The sequence below is a fragment of the Hyperoodon ampullatus genome, assembly GCF_949752795.1.
Source record: "Hyperoodon ampullatus genome assembly, contig: scaffold_482, whole genome shotgun sequence".
NCBI lineage: Eukaryota > Metazoa > Chordata > Mammalia > Artiodactyla > Ziphiidae > Hyperoodon > Hyperoodon ampullatus.
The window spans coordinates 61376-76985 of NW_027640854.1; the positions used below are offsets into that span (position 1 = coordinate 61376).

Below are 15610 nucleotides of genomic sequence, written 5' to 3' on the forward strand. Positions count from 1 at the left end.
TGGTTTTGGAGCCAGGGAGTCGTAGGTACAGATTCTGGCTCTGTTTCTTTATTAGCTGTGGGACCTTGGACAAGTTAACCAGCTTTTCTCAGTTAACCACCTTGTCTATAAAATGAGGATGAGAATGTTTACCTTGCAGGTTTATTGTAAGGATTTAGAGTCACCGCAGTAGAATGCACAGCGTGGCACCTGTAGATCGTTTTTAGAGGGAGCCGCTAAAATTGTGGATAGAAGCCATTTTGACCAGTTCCATCGATTTCAACATCCTTTGCAGGGCTTCTCTTTTTCTCCCACACTTTCTGGTACTGTACCAGAGAAGGAAGATTGAGAGGTCTCTGTCAGACGAGGGGAAGAGTGAGTGGCGTCAATATGGAAGTGTGAGAGGGGAAATCAGGACCACTTCTAGGTGACATCAGAATCTGATCCAGTGAGGGACTCTGGAGGCTGCATAGAAAGACCACAGTCAGAGTCAGGATAGGTCCAGGCATGAGCTGATGAGTCAAGTCCTGCCGAAGTTTAAAAAGGGAAGCCAGGGGCTTCCCTGGTGGCGCAGTGGTTGAGGGTCCGCCTGCCGATGCAGGGGACACGGGTTCGTGCCCCGGTCCGGGAAGATCCCACATGCCGCGGAGCGGCTGGGCCCGTGAGCCATGGCCGCTGAGCCTGCGCGTCCGGAGCCTGTGCTCTGCAAGGGGAGAGGCCACGGCAGTGAGAGGCCCGCGTACCGCAAAAAAAAAAAAGAAAAACGGGAAGCCAGTTGGGCGATCGGAGCCCACTCAAGTGGAGGAGTTAATGCTTAGCAGAGTGAGGGTGATGACTCATAGCTTTGCTATGCTGAGGTCATGGAAGAATGAGGTGGCTAGTCCCACAGCTGGCCGTGTGCTGGGAGCCTTAGCAACGTGCCATTCAGCTGAACGAAACCCACTACCTCCTCCATGCCACAGCAGTAGAGGGGAAGCTGAGGAGTGGTTCAAAGCTTGGTCACCAACATGAGACTGCCTGGGTCCAAAACCTAGCTCCGCCCCACTTACTAACTCGGTGACTTTGAATTCGTTACTTGACTTCTCGGTTTCCTTAGCTGTGAAAGGGGGATGAAAATAATTATACATACCTCCTAGGGTTTGAAGGAGATTAGGTGATGTGAGATAATAGAAAAAATATACGTTGGTCTGTGTCTTCCCCCCAGCCCCATGCCCTCGCTCATCTTTCCTGGCACAGAGCTCCTAAAACCCTTGTAACTTCCTAAGGGATAAGAGCACTAGGAATATCTTTTGTTCAATGAAGCCACTCTGGGTGGGCTCCTGGATGGGGGCTGGTCACCAGAAAGATGAAGCCATGATTAGAAGCTGGGGGTTTTCAGCCCCAGCTCCACTTCTCTAGAGTGGGGAGAAGGGCTGGAAATGGAGTTAATAATTAATCATGCCTATGTGATGAAGCCTCCATAAAAATCCCAGAAGTATGGGGTTCAGAGACCTTCCAGGTGGGTGAACACATCCATGTACCAGGAGGACAATGCACCCCGAACTCCATGGTGACAGAAGCTCCTGTGCTTGGGACCCTCTCAGACCTCACCCCATGTATCTCTTCAGCTGGCTGTTCATCTGTATCATTTATCAATCCTATAATAAACTGGTAAATGTAAGTAACTGTTTTCCTGAGTTCTGTGAGCTGCTCTAGCAAATTAATTGAACCCAAGGATGGGGTCATAGGAACCTCAGATTTATCGCCAATTGGTTAGACGCCCAGGTGACAACCTGGACTTGCTGTTGGTGTCTGGGGGTGGGGGCAGTCTTGTGGGACCGAGCACTTAACCCCTGGGATCTGATGCTCACTCCAGGTAGACAGTGTCAGGATTGAGTTAAATTGTAGAACACCCAGCTGATGTTGCAGAAAATTGCTCGGTTGGGGGAACATGCCCTGCCCAATACATCTGGTGTCAGAGTGTTGTGACTGTTCTGTGTGATAGTAGAAGAGACACACAGGAAGAAAAACTTTTTTTCCCCCTGAAAACAGGTGAGCTAAGGTTTACAAAGCCTTTTTTTTTTTTTTTTTCTCCTTCCCTTGCGGCACACGGGCCTCTCACTGCTGTGGCCTCTCCCGTCGCGGAGCACAGGCTCCGGACGCACAGGCCCAGCGGCTGTGGCTCACGGGCCCAGCTGCTCCACTGGCCCAGCTTTTCCTGGACCGGGACAAGAACCCATGTCCCCTGCATCGGCAGGCGGACCCCCAACCACTGCGCCACCAGGGAAGCCCTACAAAGCCTTTTGTACGAAAACTTAGCTTTTATTTTGTTAAGTGTCTGGGGACTCAGGGATTCAGTAGAAGCCCCTGCTCTTTGGACTTTGCTCCAAGGAAGCTTTAAGCACTAGCTGGATAAACATTTACTCATCTGGGTAGGTGTACTGTCCAGTCTCAGATGCAGAGAAAGAAGACCTTGTGTCTGCAGAAACAGTGAGCCAGGAGTAAGGGAAATGCCCAGTTCCCTGCTGGTCCTAGAAAGTGTTCATCTACGAATTACCTTGTATTAGGGCTGTGAGAGGGAATCCAGCATAATCTTTAAGCTGTGTTGGGGTCTTATCACATGCAAAGGCAACATGGGCTTCAGAGCTGAAATTCCAGGTTTATATCAGGGCACCACTGCTGCATATGAGGTCAGACACATTCCTCAACTCCTTTGAGTCTCAGTATCCTCATTTATAAAATGGGATACCTGTGGGTCAAAGGTTACCTTCGTTGGCTTCTTTCTGCAACAAGCTGGGGAGATGCACAGGCCCTGGGTGACTTTGGTCTGCCGGATTTGCTGAGGGAGAGACAGAGGGTCACAGCATTTCTGTGATTTTGAGTCTCCCATCCCTCAGCTCCTTGTTGGTCTGGGGACGGGAAAAATGTTTTTAGGTCAAAAATGCCGTTCAGTTTGGAAAACTGATTCAGGTAGCCCTCACCCTAGTCAGATGAAGGTAAAATGTAGGCACATCGTTTGCCCTCAGGGAAATGTTCTTTGAATGAACAGATGAATGGTACAGGCTCTGTAAATATTTCTAATTGACTGGTATCTCTTATTTTTAATTTGCAGATGAGAAAAAGAAAACAAAGAAAGTCGATAGTGAACTCAACCCAGTGTGGAATGAGGTGAGTTCGTTATTTTTCAATTTTGTTTCACTGGATAAGCTACCTCTGATTGTCCCATCTTTGGTCAGAGGTTATCTCTTCCATTTGGAAGGAGAATCTCTGCATTTCACCCCTCCCCCCTCCACCTCCCTCTGTGGCCACAGAGACAGCAAAGCAGCTTAAGGACATTACTGCACAGTGACATCTCCTGTGCAGTAGTGGTGTGGCAAGTGGAGCCTGGATGGGTTAAAGAGGGTGGGGTTCTAGCCTGGTGCAGCCATGAGCTTGCTGTGTGACCTTGTCTAGTTATGCTGCAAATCGGGGCATATCTGTAGAGCGAGGGGTGGGATTAGATCACCTCTGGAGTCCCAGAGGGAAAGCTCTGTAATTAAAAACATATCTGCATGTGACTAATCAAGATGGTATGACATGATACTTTGTGTGTCTGGAAGTGTCATTTATTGTTTTTTATGTTGATAAGAGTAATATATACTTAACGTAGAAATTTTGAAAACTTCAGATTAGCTTTAAAAAATTACTTTTGGTCCTACTATCCAGAAGCAACTACTGTTAACATCTCGGAGGTATCAACAAATATTTATTGAATGAACACATTTAATAAAATAGGATGTCTTAGAATTAGCCAGTTAGTGTCATACAGTGAATACAGTTTCCTATCCTATTTTTTCCTACTATTATATCCTGAACATATACCCCTATAATTCCATTAAAAAATATTTTTATTGACTGTGTAATATTGTATTGAATTGATATAATTTATAGACATCCCCCCCACTACTGACTTTCTATCTATTTTATAAATTGTTTCAGTGTCTAATAGATTTACAGATATGTGACATTTTTAATTCTTTCCACTGAGTAGGATTTTCCTATGCTGACTAATTTTTGAAAAGTTGATCATCTGCCCCATTGTTTTTCCAAAAGCCAGGTCAAACCTTTCTGGATAAGTGCAGTGATAAATGTCTTTGTTACTTTGCTAAGTCACCAGGCTGTGACGGCTTCCTTCCACCAACTGCAAACCCCTTCTCCCCTTCCCCTCCCAGTGAGTTTCAGTATCCCTGTAAAATAAAGACTACTCGTTCTCACCGGATGAGGCCAAGACTAAAAGCTTCTTAATGCCTATCTGAAATGCCCTGCTGGTTTCATGCAGGTTGAGAGGGAATTCCACTTCTCTGCAATTTCACTGGAACCCAGAGCACAGCCAGCTGGACTGCCAGCTCCATGAGAGCCAGAGGCCTGTCTGGTTGGTCCCTGTGGAAACTGTGGGTTCCTAGCACCTCACACAGAGCTCCAAGACTAAAATAAATAAAAAGTACATGTATGTGTGCATTTAGTGATAACATGCCTCTTTATTTTTTAAATTAATTAGTTATTTATTTATTTATTCTTGGCCGTGTTGGGTCTTCATTGCTGCACATGGGCTTTCTCTACTTGTGGCGAGGAGGCGCTACTCGTCCTTGCGGTGCGCAGGCTTCACTTGTTGCGGAGCATGGGCTGTAGGCGTGTGGGCTCAGTAGTTGTGGCTCTCGGGCTATAGAATGCAGGCTCAGTAGTTGTGGCGCACGGGCTTAGCTGCTCCGCGGCATGTGGGATCTTCCCAGACCAGGGCTTGAACCTGTGTCCCCTGCATTGGCAGGTGGATTCTTAACCGCTGTGTCACCAGGGAAGTCCCAACACGCTTCTTTATATTTGAGCTCAATCCATGTGGCCGATGGCAGAGAGGTATATGGTCACATGAGTAGGCGTGTTTTCCCCAGGGCATCATCCATCTTACCCCATTTTGTTTCCAATGCATTTTTTTTCTCATAGTGCATATGTATTTATCAAGTAAACTTCCCAATTGCAGCTTTATAACTGAAACCAAACCTAAATGAAATGCCAACCCAAACCCATGTGGATTGGTGAGTATGTTCTAATATGAGCTGTGAGACTCCTCCTCCATCCATTCCAAACCCATTACAAGGAGCATCAGATCATCATCATGCACTGCTTTAGTTAATTAATTTATTACATAATCAAAGACATCAGTGGTACTAAGTTAATTTTTTTTTTTTTTTTTAACATTTGCCACTAGAAAGCAATTTACTGCCTTAAGATGAGAGACTCAGCTGACTACAGCACTGACCATGGTGGGACTTAAAATAAGGGGCTGATGCATTTCAGAAAATGTTTTCTTAGATTATTTACCGCTTTCTTCGATAATAATATGATTAAGAAAAGCAAATAATTTAAACATAACCATTGAAGAAAGCCTTTTAACATACATATTTTATTCTATTTGTGCTACAGTTGTGGTAGACATTAAGTCTAGTTCTCTGCCTATGAGACAGATTTGGTGACTTGTCCAAAGCCACAGAGTCTAGAAAACGGGAAGCTAGGAGTCTGGTTTGCTTTCCCACGAGCCTCAGCAGCCTCCAGGTTCAGAATTTGATCACTTTTGTCTAACTATAGAACTGAGTACTTCAAAAAATTGTCATTGGTGGAGATGACCTGATATTTAGTATTGGTACATCTTATTATATTCCCGGATCCTTTTAACAGCCTCTTTGTTTTCATAATCTACCTGTGTACAGATTTTGGAGTTCGACTTGAGGGGTATACCACTGGACTTTTCATCATCCCTTGGGATTGTTGTGAAAGATTTTGAGACAATTGGACAAAATAAGTAAGTTGATTTCAATTGTTTTTCTCATGTTGCATATTGTCTTACTATTGTTTATTTTGTTGAAGGACCATATCTTTAATAACATATTATAATATTTCCAATATAATTGTGCTTTAATTCTGTGCCCTCCTCCACCCCTTATGAGCCAATATCAGATGTGGCTAGTCAATCACAGTGCTCTTTCCCAGTGACTGCTGTATTCATAAGAGGTTGCAAACACTAAGCCACCACTAGTCTAGCCAATTTGGCACTTAACAGTGAAATCTTTTTATGCTCCTGCAGTTTCTTTGTTAACTAGGTATAGGCACTGATGATTTATCCAAACTGTAGCTTTATTGGACACAAACAAAATCATTTCTTCTTCTGATTATGTATAACCCATGTATGTCTCATTCAACTTCTCTTTCCAGCCCTGCTTCCATTTTAACGTCTCGCTGGTTTTTTAGACCCAACAGATCCAAACCAGATTCCTACTCTTACTGCCCCTGCCAGTTTCAGATGGGGAAGAGTCACGGTGGTGCCCACTGGTGGCACACAGAGTTGTCCCCTGGGTAAAGCTGAGGTTCCCATGGGACAGAATGACCTCAGTAAATTCACCCCAGTCCTTGATCTAGACTTTGGCCTTAGACTTGGAACGCAGTCTTACGTTATCAATTCAAACTAACTAAACTCACAAGAGAACAATTCTTAAAACCATGATACTTGTTATTTTCCAATGGAAATAAATTGCCTGGTTGGGGAGGGCATTCCTACTCTCTGATTAATGAATTTTTTAAAATGAATTTAAACATTTTTTTAATTTTATATTGGAGTATAGTTGATTTACAGCATTGTGTTAGGTTCAGGTGTACAGCAAAGTGATTTAGTTATACATATACGTGTATCTATTCTTTTTCAGATTCTTTTCACATATAGTTTATTACAGTACTGAGTAGAGTTCCCTGTGCTATACAGTAGGTCCTTGTTGATTATTTTATATATAGTAGTGTGTATATGTTAATCCCAACCTCCTAATTTATCCCTCCCCCCCACCTTTCCCCTTTGGTAACCATAAGTTTTCTATTAAGTCTGTGAGTCTGTTTCTGTTTTGTGAATAAGTTCATTTGTATTATTTTTTTAGATGCCACATAGAAGTGATATCATGATATTTGTCTTTCTCTGTCCGACTTAACTTCATTTAGTATGATAATCTCTAGGTGCATCCATGTTGCTGCAAATGGCATTATTTTGTTCTTTTTAATGGCTGAGTAATATTCCATTGTGTATATGTACCACATCTCCTTTATCTACTCCTCTGTCGATGGCCATTTAGGTTACTTCTATGTCTTGGCTCTTGTAAATAGTGCTGCAATGAACATTGGGGTGTATGTATCTTTTCGAATTATGGTTTTCTCTGGCTATATGCCCAAGAGTGGGATTGCTAGATCATACGGTAGCTCTATTTTTAGTTTTCTGAGGAACCTCCATACTGGTTTCCACAGTGGCTGCACCAATTTATTGTACATTCCCACCAACAGTGTAGGAGGGTTTCCTTTTCTCTATACCCTCTGCAGCATTTATTGTTTGTAGACTCTTTGATGATGGCCATTCAGACTGGTATGAGGTGATACCTCATTGTAGTTTTGACTTGCATTTGTCTAATAATTAGTGATGTTGAACATCTTTTCATGTGCTTTTTGGCCATCTGTATGTCTTCTTTGGAGAAATGTCTGTTTTCCTTCATGTCATTTCACATGGGAAGCCAAATTACTCTCTACCTTTGATTGTAAGATATCATTGACGGTAAGATGTACTATTAAATTAGTAACATGTTTGGGTGGGTGGTGGGCGGGGGGGAAGAAGCCTGATATTAAATGCCCACATCAATTGTAAGAAGCATCTCAGGTTTTAGTAATGTGAATTTATTTTAAAATGTATGTCTCAGTCTCAGGTACATTTGGTATGATCAGAAGGCTGCAATGAGAGCAGTAAATTAGAATGAATTAGTTGAGATAAGGTGGCCATATGCTCTGATTTGCTTTGGATAGCCCTGGTTTGTTGTCCCAGCACAGTGATTTATGATGTCACTTTTGCTGTCAACAGTGGCTTGATTTGGACAGTAAATTAGATGGTCATCTTAGTCATTGGGGTCTTCTGCTTAATGGCGTCAGACTAAGAGCCTGCATAGGCTTTGATAGCTACTGCCCATGTCACCGTTCATGAGATCCTTTCTTCCATGTTTCATTGCTGACCAATGCCCCTTGTGACCGACGCATTTTTTTCTTAAGCTATATAAGCACATTCTGGTAGATTCTGGCTCTACTCTCTTGGATCGAAAAACCATTCTAGCTTTTGAAGGTTATGCTGTACATCTCAGCTTTGAAGCAATTATATGATTTTCTATCCCCCACCCCAACTTCCAGAGGGCAGTTTTATTTACCAGATTTCAAAGTTCTGGGGAAGCGGGTGATTAAGCCTCACTGTAGCCTCCTATCTGCTACTAATAATAGTCTTTCTTTTCTTTCCTCTCCTCTTTCTGCAAGTGGTACCACTGTTTATATTCTAGACCAGCCCTCTCCGAAAGAAATATAGTGCAGGCTGCATATGTAATTAAAATTTTTCTAGTAGCCATGTTATAAAACAAAAAGAAACAGATGAAATGAATTTTAATAATATGTTTTATTTACACATAGAAATGATAATATTATACTATGTTAATCAATATTTTAAGAATCACTGAGACATTTTACATGCATTTTTTTCTTACACACCGGATTTCAAAGACTTAGTATTTCACATTAACAGCACATCTCTGTCTAGACCAGCCATATTTCAAGTGCTTCCTCACCACGTGTGGCCGGTGGCCATCACAGTGGAGAGCACAGCTCCAGACCACTGAGCTCAAAACCTCAGGTCTCTGAGGATCTTCTCCCTTTTACCTCCTATCCAATCTGTTGTCAAATCTTACTTCTCTTTCTTTCCACTGTTTGTGCCACATGCTTCTTACTTGTGGCCACAGCCAGCAGCCTGGTTCAGGCCTCATCACTTTGTACCTCATCTATTTGAACATGGCAGTAAAGCCTGGCAGGCTGGCCTGGGAGCTCTCATCTATGTTTCAAACAAAGTTGTTGTTTTCTTGAATGTTACATCCTCGAGAGAGAGTCAAAACAAACAAATACACGAAGAAATATGTAATAGATCAGGTACTCTGAAGTGCTGTAGTCTAAGGAGGAAACTGTCATAGCCCATGAAGAAAACTAAAGCAGAGTAAGAGGATGGTTACTGAGGGTGGGGGAACGTTGGAGGTGATGATAAGGTGACAATTGAGCAGAGACCTAAATAAAGTGAAAGAATGAGCCATGCAGTTTTCTGGGGGGAAAGAATATTCTTGGCAGAGAGAACAGTAAGTGCAAAGGCCCTGAAGCAGGAGTATACCTCGGTGTTGGAGAAAGATCGAAGAGGCCAGAGGGCTGGGGTGGGGGAAGGAGGTGAGATCAGCAAAGCCACAACATGCATGGCTTTGTGAGCCACGATGCAAGCTTTGGATTTCATTCCTAGTAGGATGGAAGTTCGCTGAAGGGTACTGAGTATGATCTTATTTACATTTTTAATGTATCACTTGGGCTTTCTGTGTGGAGTTTGGATGTAGGAACCAGTTAGGAAGCAGGGAAAACTACTGGGAGAACATTATATATTTATTTTATACCTGTTGAAAACACAGTGGGGCCCTTGGATGACAGCAGGGCAATATTTTAGGTATGTTTGTCCAAAATATTTGTGTATTTTGGTCTCGTATTTTCTTCTTGGCTTTTCTATTAAAGATTTGGCCTTGGGCTTCCCTGGTGGCGCAGTGGTTGAGAGTCCGCCTGCCGATGCAGGGGACACGGGTTCGTGCCCCGGTCCAGGAAGATCCCCCATGCCGCGGAGCGGCTGGGCCAGGGAGCCATGGCCGCTGAGCCTGCGTGTCCAGGCTCCGCAACGGGAGAGGCCGCAGCAGTGAGAGGCCCGCGTACTGCCAAAAAAAAAAAAAAAAGATTTGGCCTTGAGGCTGTGCTTACTGCTCAGTGTGGGAACGTCTCCCTCACCTGGAAGCACAGGGTGGGGGCAGAGAATTTTTCTACAGGCTTAAGGAATGTCTTGCCTGTGAACTTTGCTGTTGCCATGGAGACTGGCTGTGTAAATAGGGCCCTCACTCCAGAGTCTGCAGCCCCAGGGCATGTAAGCAAACAGCACCAGGCTGCCTGGGTTTGCCTGAGCATGGTGCCCACACCCATAGGGACTGGACCGGGCAGTCTGAGCACGCACAGTGCTGGTGCATCAGCAACGTCCCTCCCTAAGCGCTGCGAGCTGGTGGGGCTGTTCTGCGCAGACTCTGTTTTTCCTCATTTTACAGTCATCCAACCAGCCGTGTGGACTGAAAGAGGGTGAGGGAAGAGCTAGAGGAGCCTCTTGGTCACATGATGAACATGAAATGGTATTTTTAGCTGAAATGTCAGAGTGGAAGGATTTTCCCAGTGGCTGAAGAATAAGAGTTCCCTTTCCAGACAGGCAATGTGGCCATCCCTTAATGAGCCCTTTGAATGCATTATCCCACCTAATCCTCACAGATACCCAGTTTTTTTTCAGAGAGGTTTAGTCATCTGCTCAGGGTCACACAGCAGGTATGTATCAGAGTCAGCATTTATATTCAGACCTGTGCTCTTGACTTTTCCATTACACTGAAAACCTCTGACCACCTATAGGGACCAAAATGGAGGTGGAATGATGATCTTTTAGCTTAATTTTTTTTTTTTTTTTTTGCCATGCCGCACTGCTTGTGGGGGGATCTCAGTTCTCCAACCAGGGATTGAACCCGGACCACTGCAGTGAAAGCACCGAATCCCAACCACTAAACCACCAGGGAACTCCCTGGCTTAAAATTTTTTTTCTAATTTTGCCAAAAAACAAACAAACAAAACACCCCCACTCATTGTCAGAGTATTGGTACCTCCTTCTTAGGTAAATGTTTTAAGCAGGCATTTTATGCTATTGAGTAATAAGTCACTTAAGCTCATTCCCTGCAATGAACAAGATGAGTTCAGAGAATATATCTCATCTCATGTGATCTTCACAATGACGTCGAGAAGTGGAGATGAGACTTGAGGCTCAGAGGGGTTGAGGCTGGGACCCTGATCTCTTGGCATCCTGGCCCTGCTGTCACTCTGCTTGAGTTCCTAAAGAAGAAGCATCTTCAGGAACCTGGAAATATAGGAATGAAAGATTTTTACAAGTTTTCAGATTTGTGCGTCTGTGTATGTGTGTGTGTTCTGCTCATGCTAAGGTGATGTCACAGGGACCAGATTTACCCTCTCACCTGACGCAACCGAAAAAGTAGATGAAATACATGCCCCAGTGGTTTCAGATACTGGACACTAGCAGCACAGGACAGTGATCCCCAAGAGAGGGGGATAAATGAGCTGAGCCCTTTGAGTGCCCAGCTTCATGCCTAGAGAGCATTTCCAGGCTGCATTGTAGGACAGGAAGATCCTGGTTGTCTCCCAGAGTTGGGGAGGTGCAGGTGGGAGGCTAGAGCTAGGCGTGCGTGGACACACACACACACACCACCCACGCAGAGAGCTCCAGAGATTTGCAGAGGGTTCCGCTTGATTCCTCGGGTGAGGACTGGTCAGTGAGGAAACTACCTGAGGACTGAGAATAGTTAATGCTCCCACCATCCAGAGTGAGAAAACCTTCAAATTCATGAGCATAAGGTAGAGTACTCAGAAGGATTTTACCTCAGTATTGTGAAGAAAAAAATAGATACATCATTATTAAACAGATACACTATTAGATGATATTATGAGTAGGTATGGACAATGAAACAGGTGTTATAATCGTATTCCACAGGTTAAGGAAGGTAGAGGAAAGCTTGAGCAAGTGAAGTAGAGACGTGGAAGGTATTAAAAAAAGATCCAAATTGAACGTGTAGGAATGCGAATTACAATGTCTGATATAAAATGACTGTAACTGTCTAAAAGTTTGCCTTCCTAGTACTCTTATTTTTCCCCTCCATGTGTGTGTACTTGTGCATTTGAAACCATCACATATACCCCACACAAATGCACGGCAAAGTTAGAGACATCCTCTGAAGGTAAATTGTCTGCTTTGCTGTAATGTAAGAAGAACATAACCGAAGACCTCACAATATACCTAGGAGGAAATTTACCCGACTTCTTGCATAAGAGGTGATGTGGGCAAGTGGTGAGCTGCATGATCATGAGATTAGTTTGGATTTTGGCTCTGCTACTTACTGGTTGGGTGGCTTTTGGCAAGTTTCTTCATCTTCATGATGGTGGCTGGAATACTTCCTCAGTAAGTGATAGACATAAGGGCAAATTTAATATAATTAAGGAAAAAAATCACTTAAATTTCCTGATGAGCAACATAATAGCTAATATCTATTGTGGGCTTACCATGGGCCAGGAATTGTGCTAAAACTGCTCCACACGCAGTCGGTTTTCATCTTTATAATGACTTTGAGTCAGACAGGCTTACTGACGTCTTAGAGTTGAGAAAAATGTGGCTCAGAGAGGTTCACCAAATTGCTTAAAGTCACCCAGCTCTTTGATTGGAAGCACGTGGATTTAACCTCGTAAATCCAGAGTTTAACCTCAGACCTTCCAATGTTTATTTCCTGTGTGTGTGTGTGTGTGTGTGTGTGTGTGTGTGTGTGTTGAGGGCCAGAGTGCCAGGATATGAAAGTGAGAGCACAGCATAACTAACACACACACTTACACACAGGATGGTACTGGGGGCTGTAGAATTAGAAAAAGCAAAAGGACAAGTCTGGGTTATGCAATATACTAACTCCCTGGGCAAGGGTTTTTTGTTTTTGTTTTGTTTTTGCTTAGAGAAAACAGAAAGACTGTGGTTTGGAATGAAATTAATTTGATGGGACGGTGTGGTATTGCTTATGAGAAATTTTTGTTTACTGGTATACAAAAGACCTTGTGTTCAAGCTTTTAATGCTTTTATTTCCCCTAGTGGTGAGACTCGCTTCTGCCAGTGCCATGTGTAAACATAGCAGTGGGATTAATTGAGGCGGTCCCCATGACCTCTCCTTTCCCCCAGTGTGGTTGGTGAGAAGGGTTGAGGCAGGTTTTCTACCTGGAGTAGCTTCTCGGGCTGTGCGAAAGTCTAAGCCAGAGGCAGATGGTACTTGGAACAAAACTCCCAGTTCTGATTTATTTTTAGTTCCGCTTTTTCAACAGAGCAGCAAAGCTATGCAAAGATCAAAGCTGGTCTGGGCTGGTTGGCTCTGGGTGCTGGAGAGGCTGAACCCCGCTGTTTGGGGAGATCACAGCCCTGGTGAGAAACACCCAAAGAGACTGAAAGAGAAAGATATTTCATAATAAGAGCTGTAATTATCTCCTGATTGTACTTGGAGGAACATCTCTTAGGAGAGGAAGCTTCATAACCTATAAATCATTTGCAAGGTCATTGGACTATCTTCAGTGATGTATCAGTTAGTTTATTTATTCAACAAATATTTGCTTATGGCTGCTGTGTGTCAGACACTGCTCTAGGCGCTGGGGGTACTCCATGCCTTTCATGGGGCTCACATCTGAGTGGAGGCAACAGACAATAAACAAGTAAATCCACATATAGTTTATCAGATGGTGATAAATATGATGAAGAAGAATGAAGCAGGGGAAAAGGGGAGAAAAAGGGTACAGGGTGTGTGTGTGTGTGTGTGCACGCACGTACACGTGCGCTGGTTTAGAAAGGTTTTTCATATAAGGATTTGCTCTGGGGTCTCTTTTATCATGAAACGTTTTATGAGACCTATGGCTTTAAAAATGCATTCAGATTCGACTAATTGGATTTTATGAGAATTCATCTACAGCTGAAGTTTACTTCTGGTCTAATCCTGAAAATAAAAATTGTTTTCCAAACAGATTCACAGTGTATATATAGCATTGACGGTGGGGAGGGAGCTATTTGATGTACGTAAGAGAAAGGATTGGTTTTAAGAACTCTGCACAGTGATTGTATAGAAATGGCTGTGGGTAGTTACAAAGGGTTCTTATCTGTTCATTCATGCCCACCTGCCCACACTCCGCATAGATAAACCCGCCTTCCTGTGATTTAGGCTGTGCATGAGTTCAGACCAGCTTTCCCTGCAAGTACTGACTTGGAGTCATATTGTTTTTAGGATCCTTTTTTTTTTTTTTTTTTTTTTTTACAGCTTTATTGGAGTATAATTGCTTCATAATGGTGTATTAGTTTCTGCTTTATAACAAAGTGAATCAGTTATACATATACATCTGTTCCCATATCCCTTCCCTCTTGCGTCTCCCTCCCTCCCACCCTCCCTATCCCACCCCTCCAGTCGGTCACAAAGCACCGAGCTGATTTCCCTGTGCTATGCGGCTGCTTCCCACTATCTATCTACCTTACGTTTGGTAGTGTATATATGTCCATGCCTCTCTCTCGCTTTGTCACAGCTTACCCTTCCCCCTCCCCATATTTTAGGATCCCTTTTTCCAGAATAGTGTCTGAAATAATAATGAAAAGTGATGTTAAGCACTTACCAGATTATCCTTACAACAATACTGTTAGGTATGAGCTGTCATTATCCCCACTTTGCAGATGAGGACACTGAGGCTCAGAGAAGTTACAAAATCTGTGGTACAAGGATAAGTCTGAATCAGTCAGCTCTGTCTAGCGCCGAGTTCTTAGTCACTATGTTATGCTGTCCCCCTTACTTTATAAGGTCCAAGTGCTTGATGAATGAATGAGTGAATACTACTGCCTTGAATCTAAAGGATGAGGGCATTAGACAGAGACGGAGCCTGGGAGTTCTGTTGAACTGTCCAGAATGGGCAAGCATAGAGCCAGAACTTTGAGGACTGAATGAACAGGAGAACTGGTCAAGAGCAAATAGCAAAATAGCAGGTTACAGTCATCTATTCAAGAAATTAACTCTTAGACATCTTCTATATGCCAGGCATTAGGCTAGTTAACCTACCCCTGGCCTTGTAGCCTCGCTGCCCAGGAGGGCTTTGGAGAAGAGACCTGGGCTTCCACTCAGCTCCTTCCCCTGTTAAAGTGATGCCATCTGCAGCAAAGGCTGGCCCTGAATCCTGCAGATACTGCCACAGCCTCCAGGCTAGTTCAGTGATTCCAAAATCTGGGCATGGAGTTTGTTACACCTCCACCTCAGGGGGCTTGTACACTGCTAGGTTGGGGAACCACTGTGTGGACTAGGAGTTTCTAGGTTTTCTAAAACCCCTGCTCCCTTGTGATGAACAGGACAAAGGCCTCAGGGTCCTCTGACAATCCTGGTGTGCAGTAAGGATGGGAAGCTATGGGAGGGCGCAGGTAACTAGGCCTGCCGAGTAGACTTTGATGGCGTTTTGCTTTCTCCTTTGTTCTATTAAATAATTGATTGCTATGTCCATTTCTCAAACGTGAACCTGTATTATCACATTGAATGTACTTTTAGAAAACTGCACGTGTTCCCTGTTCCCCAGGTCTGGCTTTGCCAGCTGCCTTCCCTACCCCCGCCCTCCATCCACCCCTCCACCTGTTCTAGACCATTGTTTCTCAAACTTCCTGGGTATAAGAATTAACTAAAGAAAAAGTCTGACTCAGGGTCCTGGGAATCTGTACCCGCCCTGCTGATTCTGCTGCAGGGAAGTCTGGGGAACCACATTCTGAGAAGCAGTTTTAGGAGCTAATCCAGAGCGCGAGGGTGGGCTGGTTGGGAGACTCGGAGGGTTCCCCACAGGTGAGGTGGATGGGCGACCCGGGGAGGTGCTTTCTGGGGTTCCCTGTGATAGGATTCACTGCCGTGGC

At 44.0% G+C, this 15610-nt stretch overlaps 1 protein-coding gene across 1 annotated transcript in view; it reads left to right on the forward strand.

The window, feature by feature from the left end:
* The window catches only part of LOC307070017 (myoferlin), a gene marked incomplete at both ends in the record, with an annotated part of 138473 nt that overhangs the window by 18135 nt on the left and 104728 nt on the right, over window positions 1-15610 (forward strand). Inside the window, 2 exons of the mRNA XM_079728635.1 lie at window positions 3071-3126; window positions 5700-5791. Coding sequence (XP_079584761.1) covers window positions 3071-3126; window positions 5700-5791 — 148 coding nt within the window. The remainder of the gene's footprint in view (window positions 1-3070; window positions 3127-5699; window positions 5792-15610) is intronic.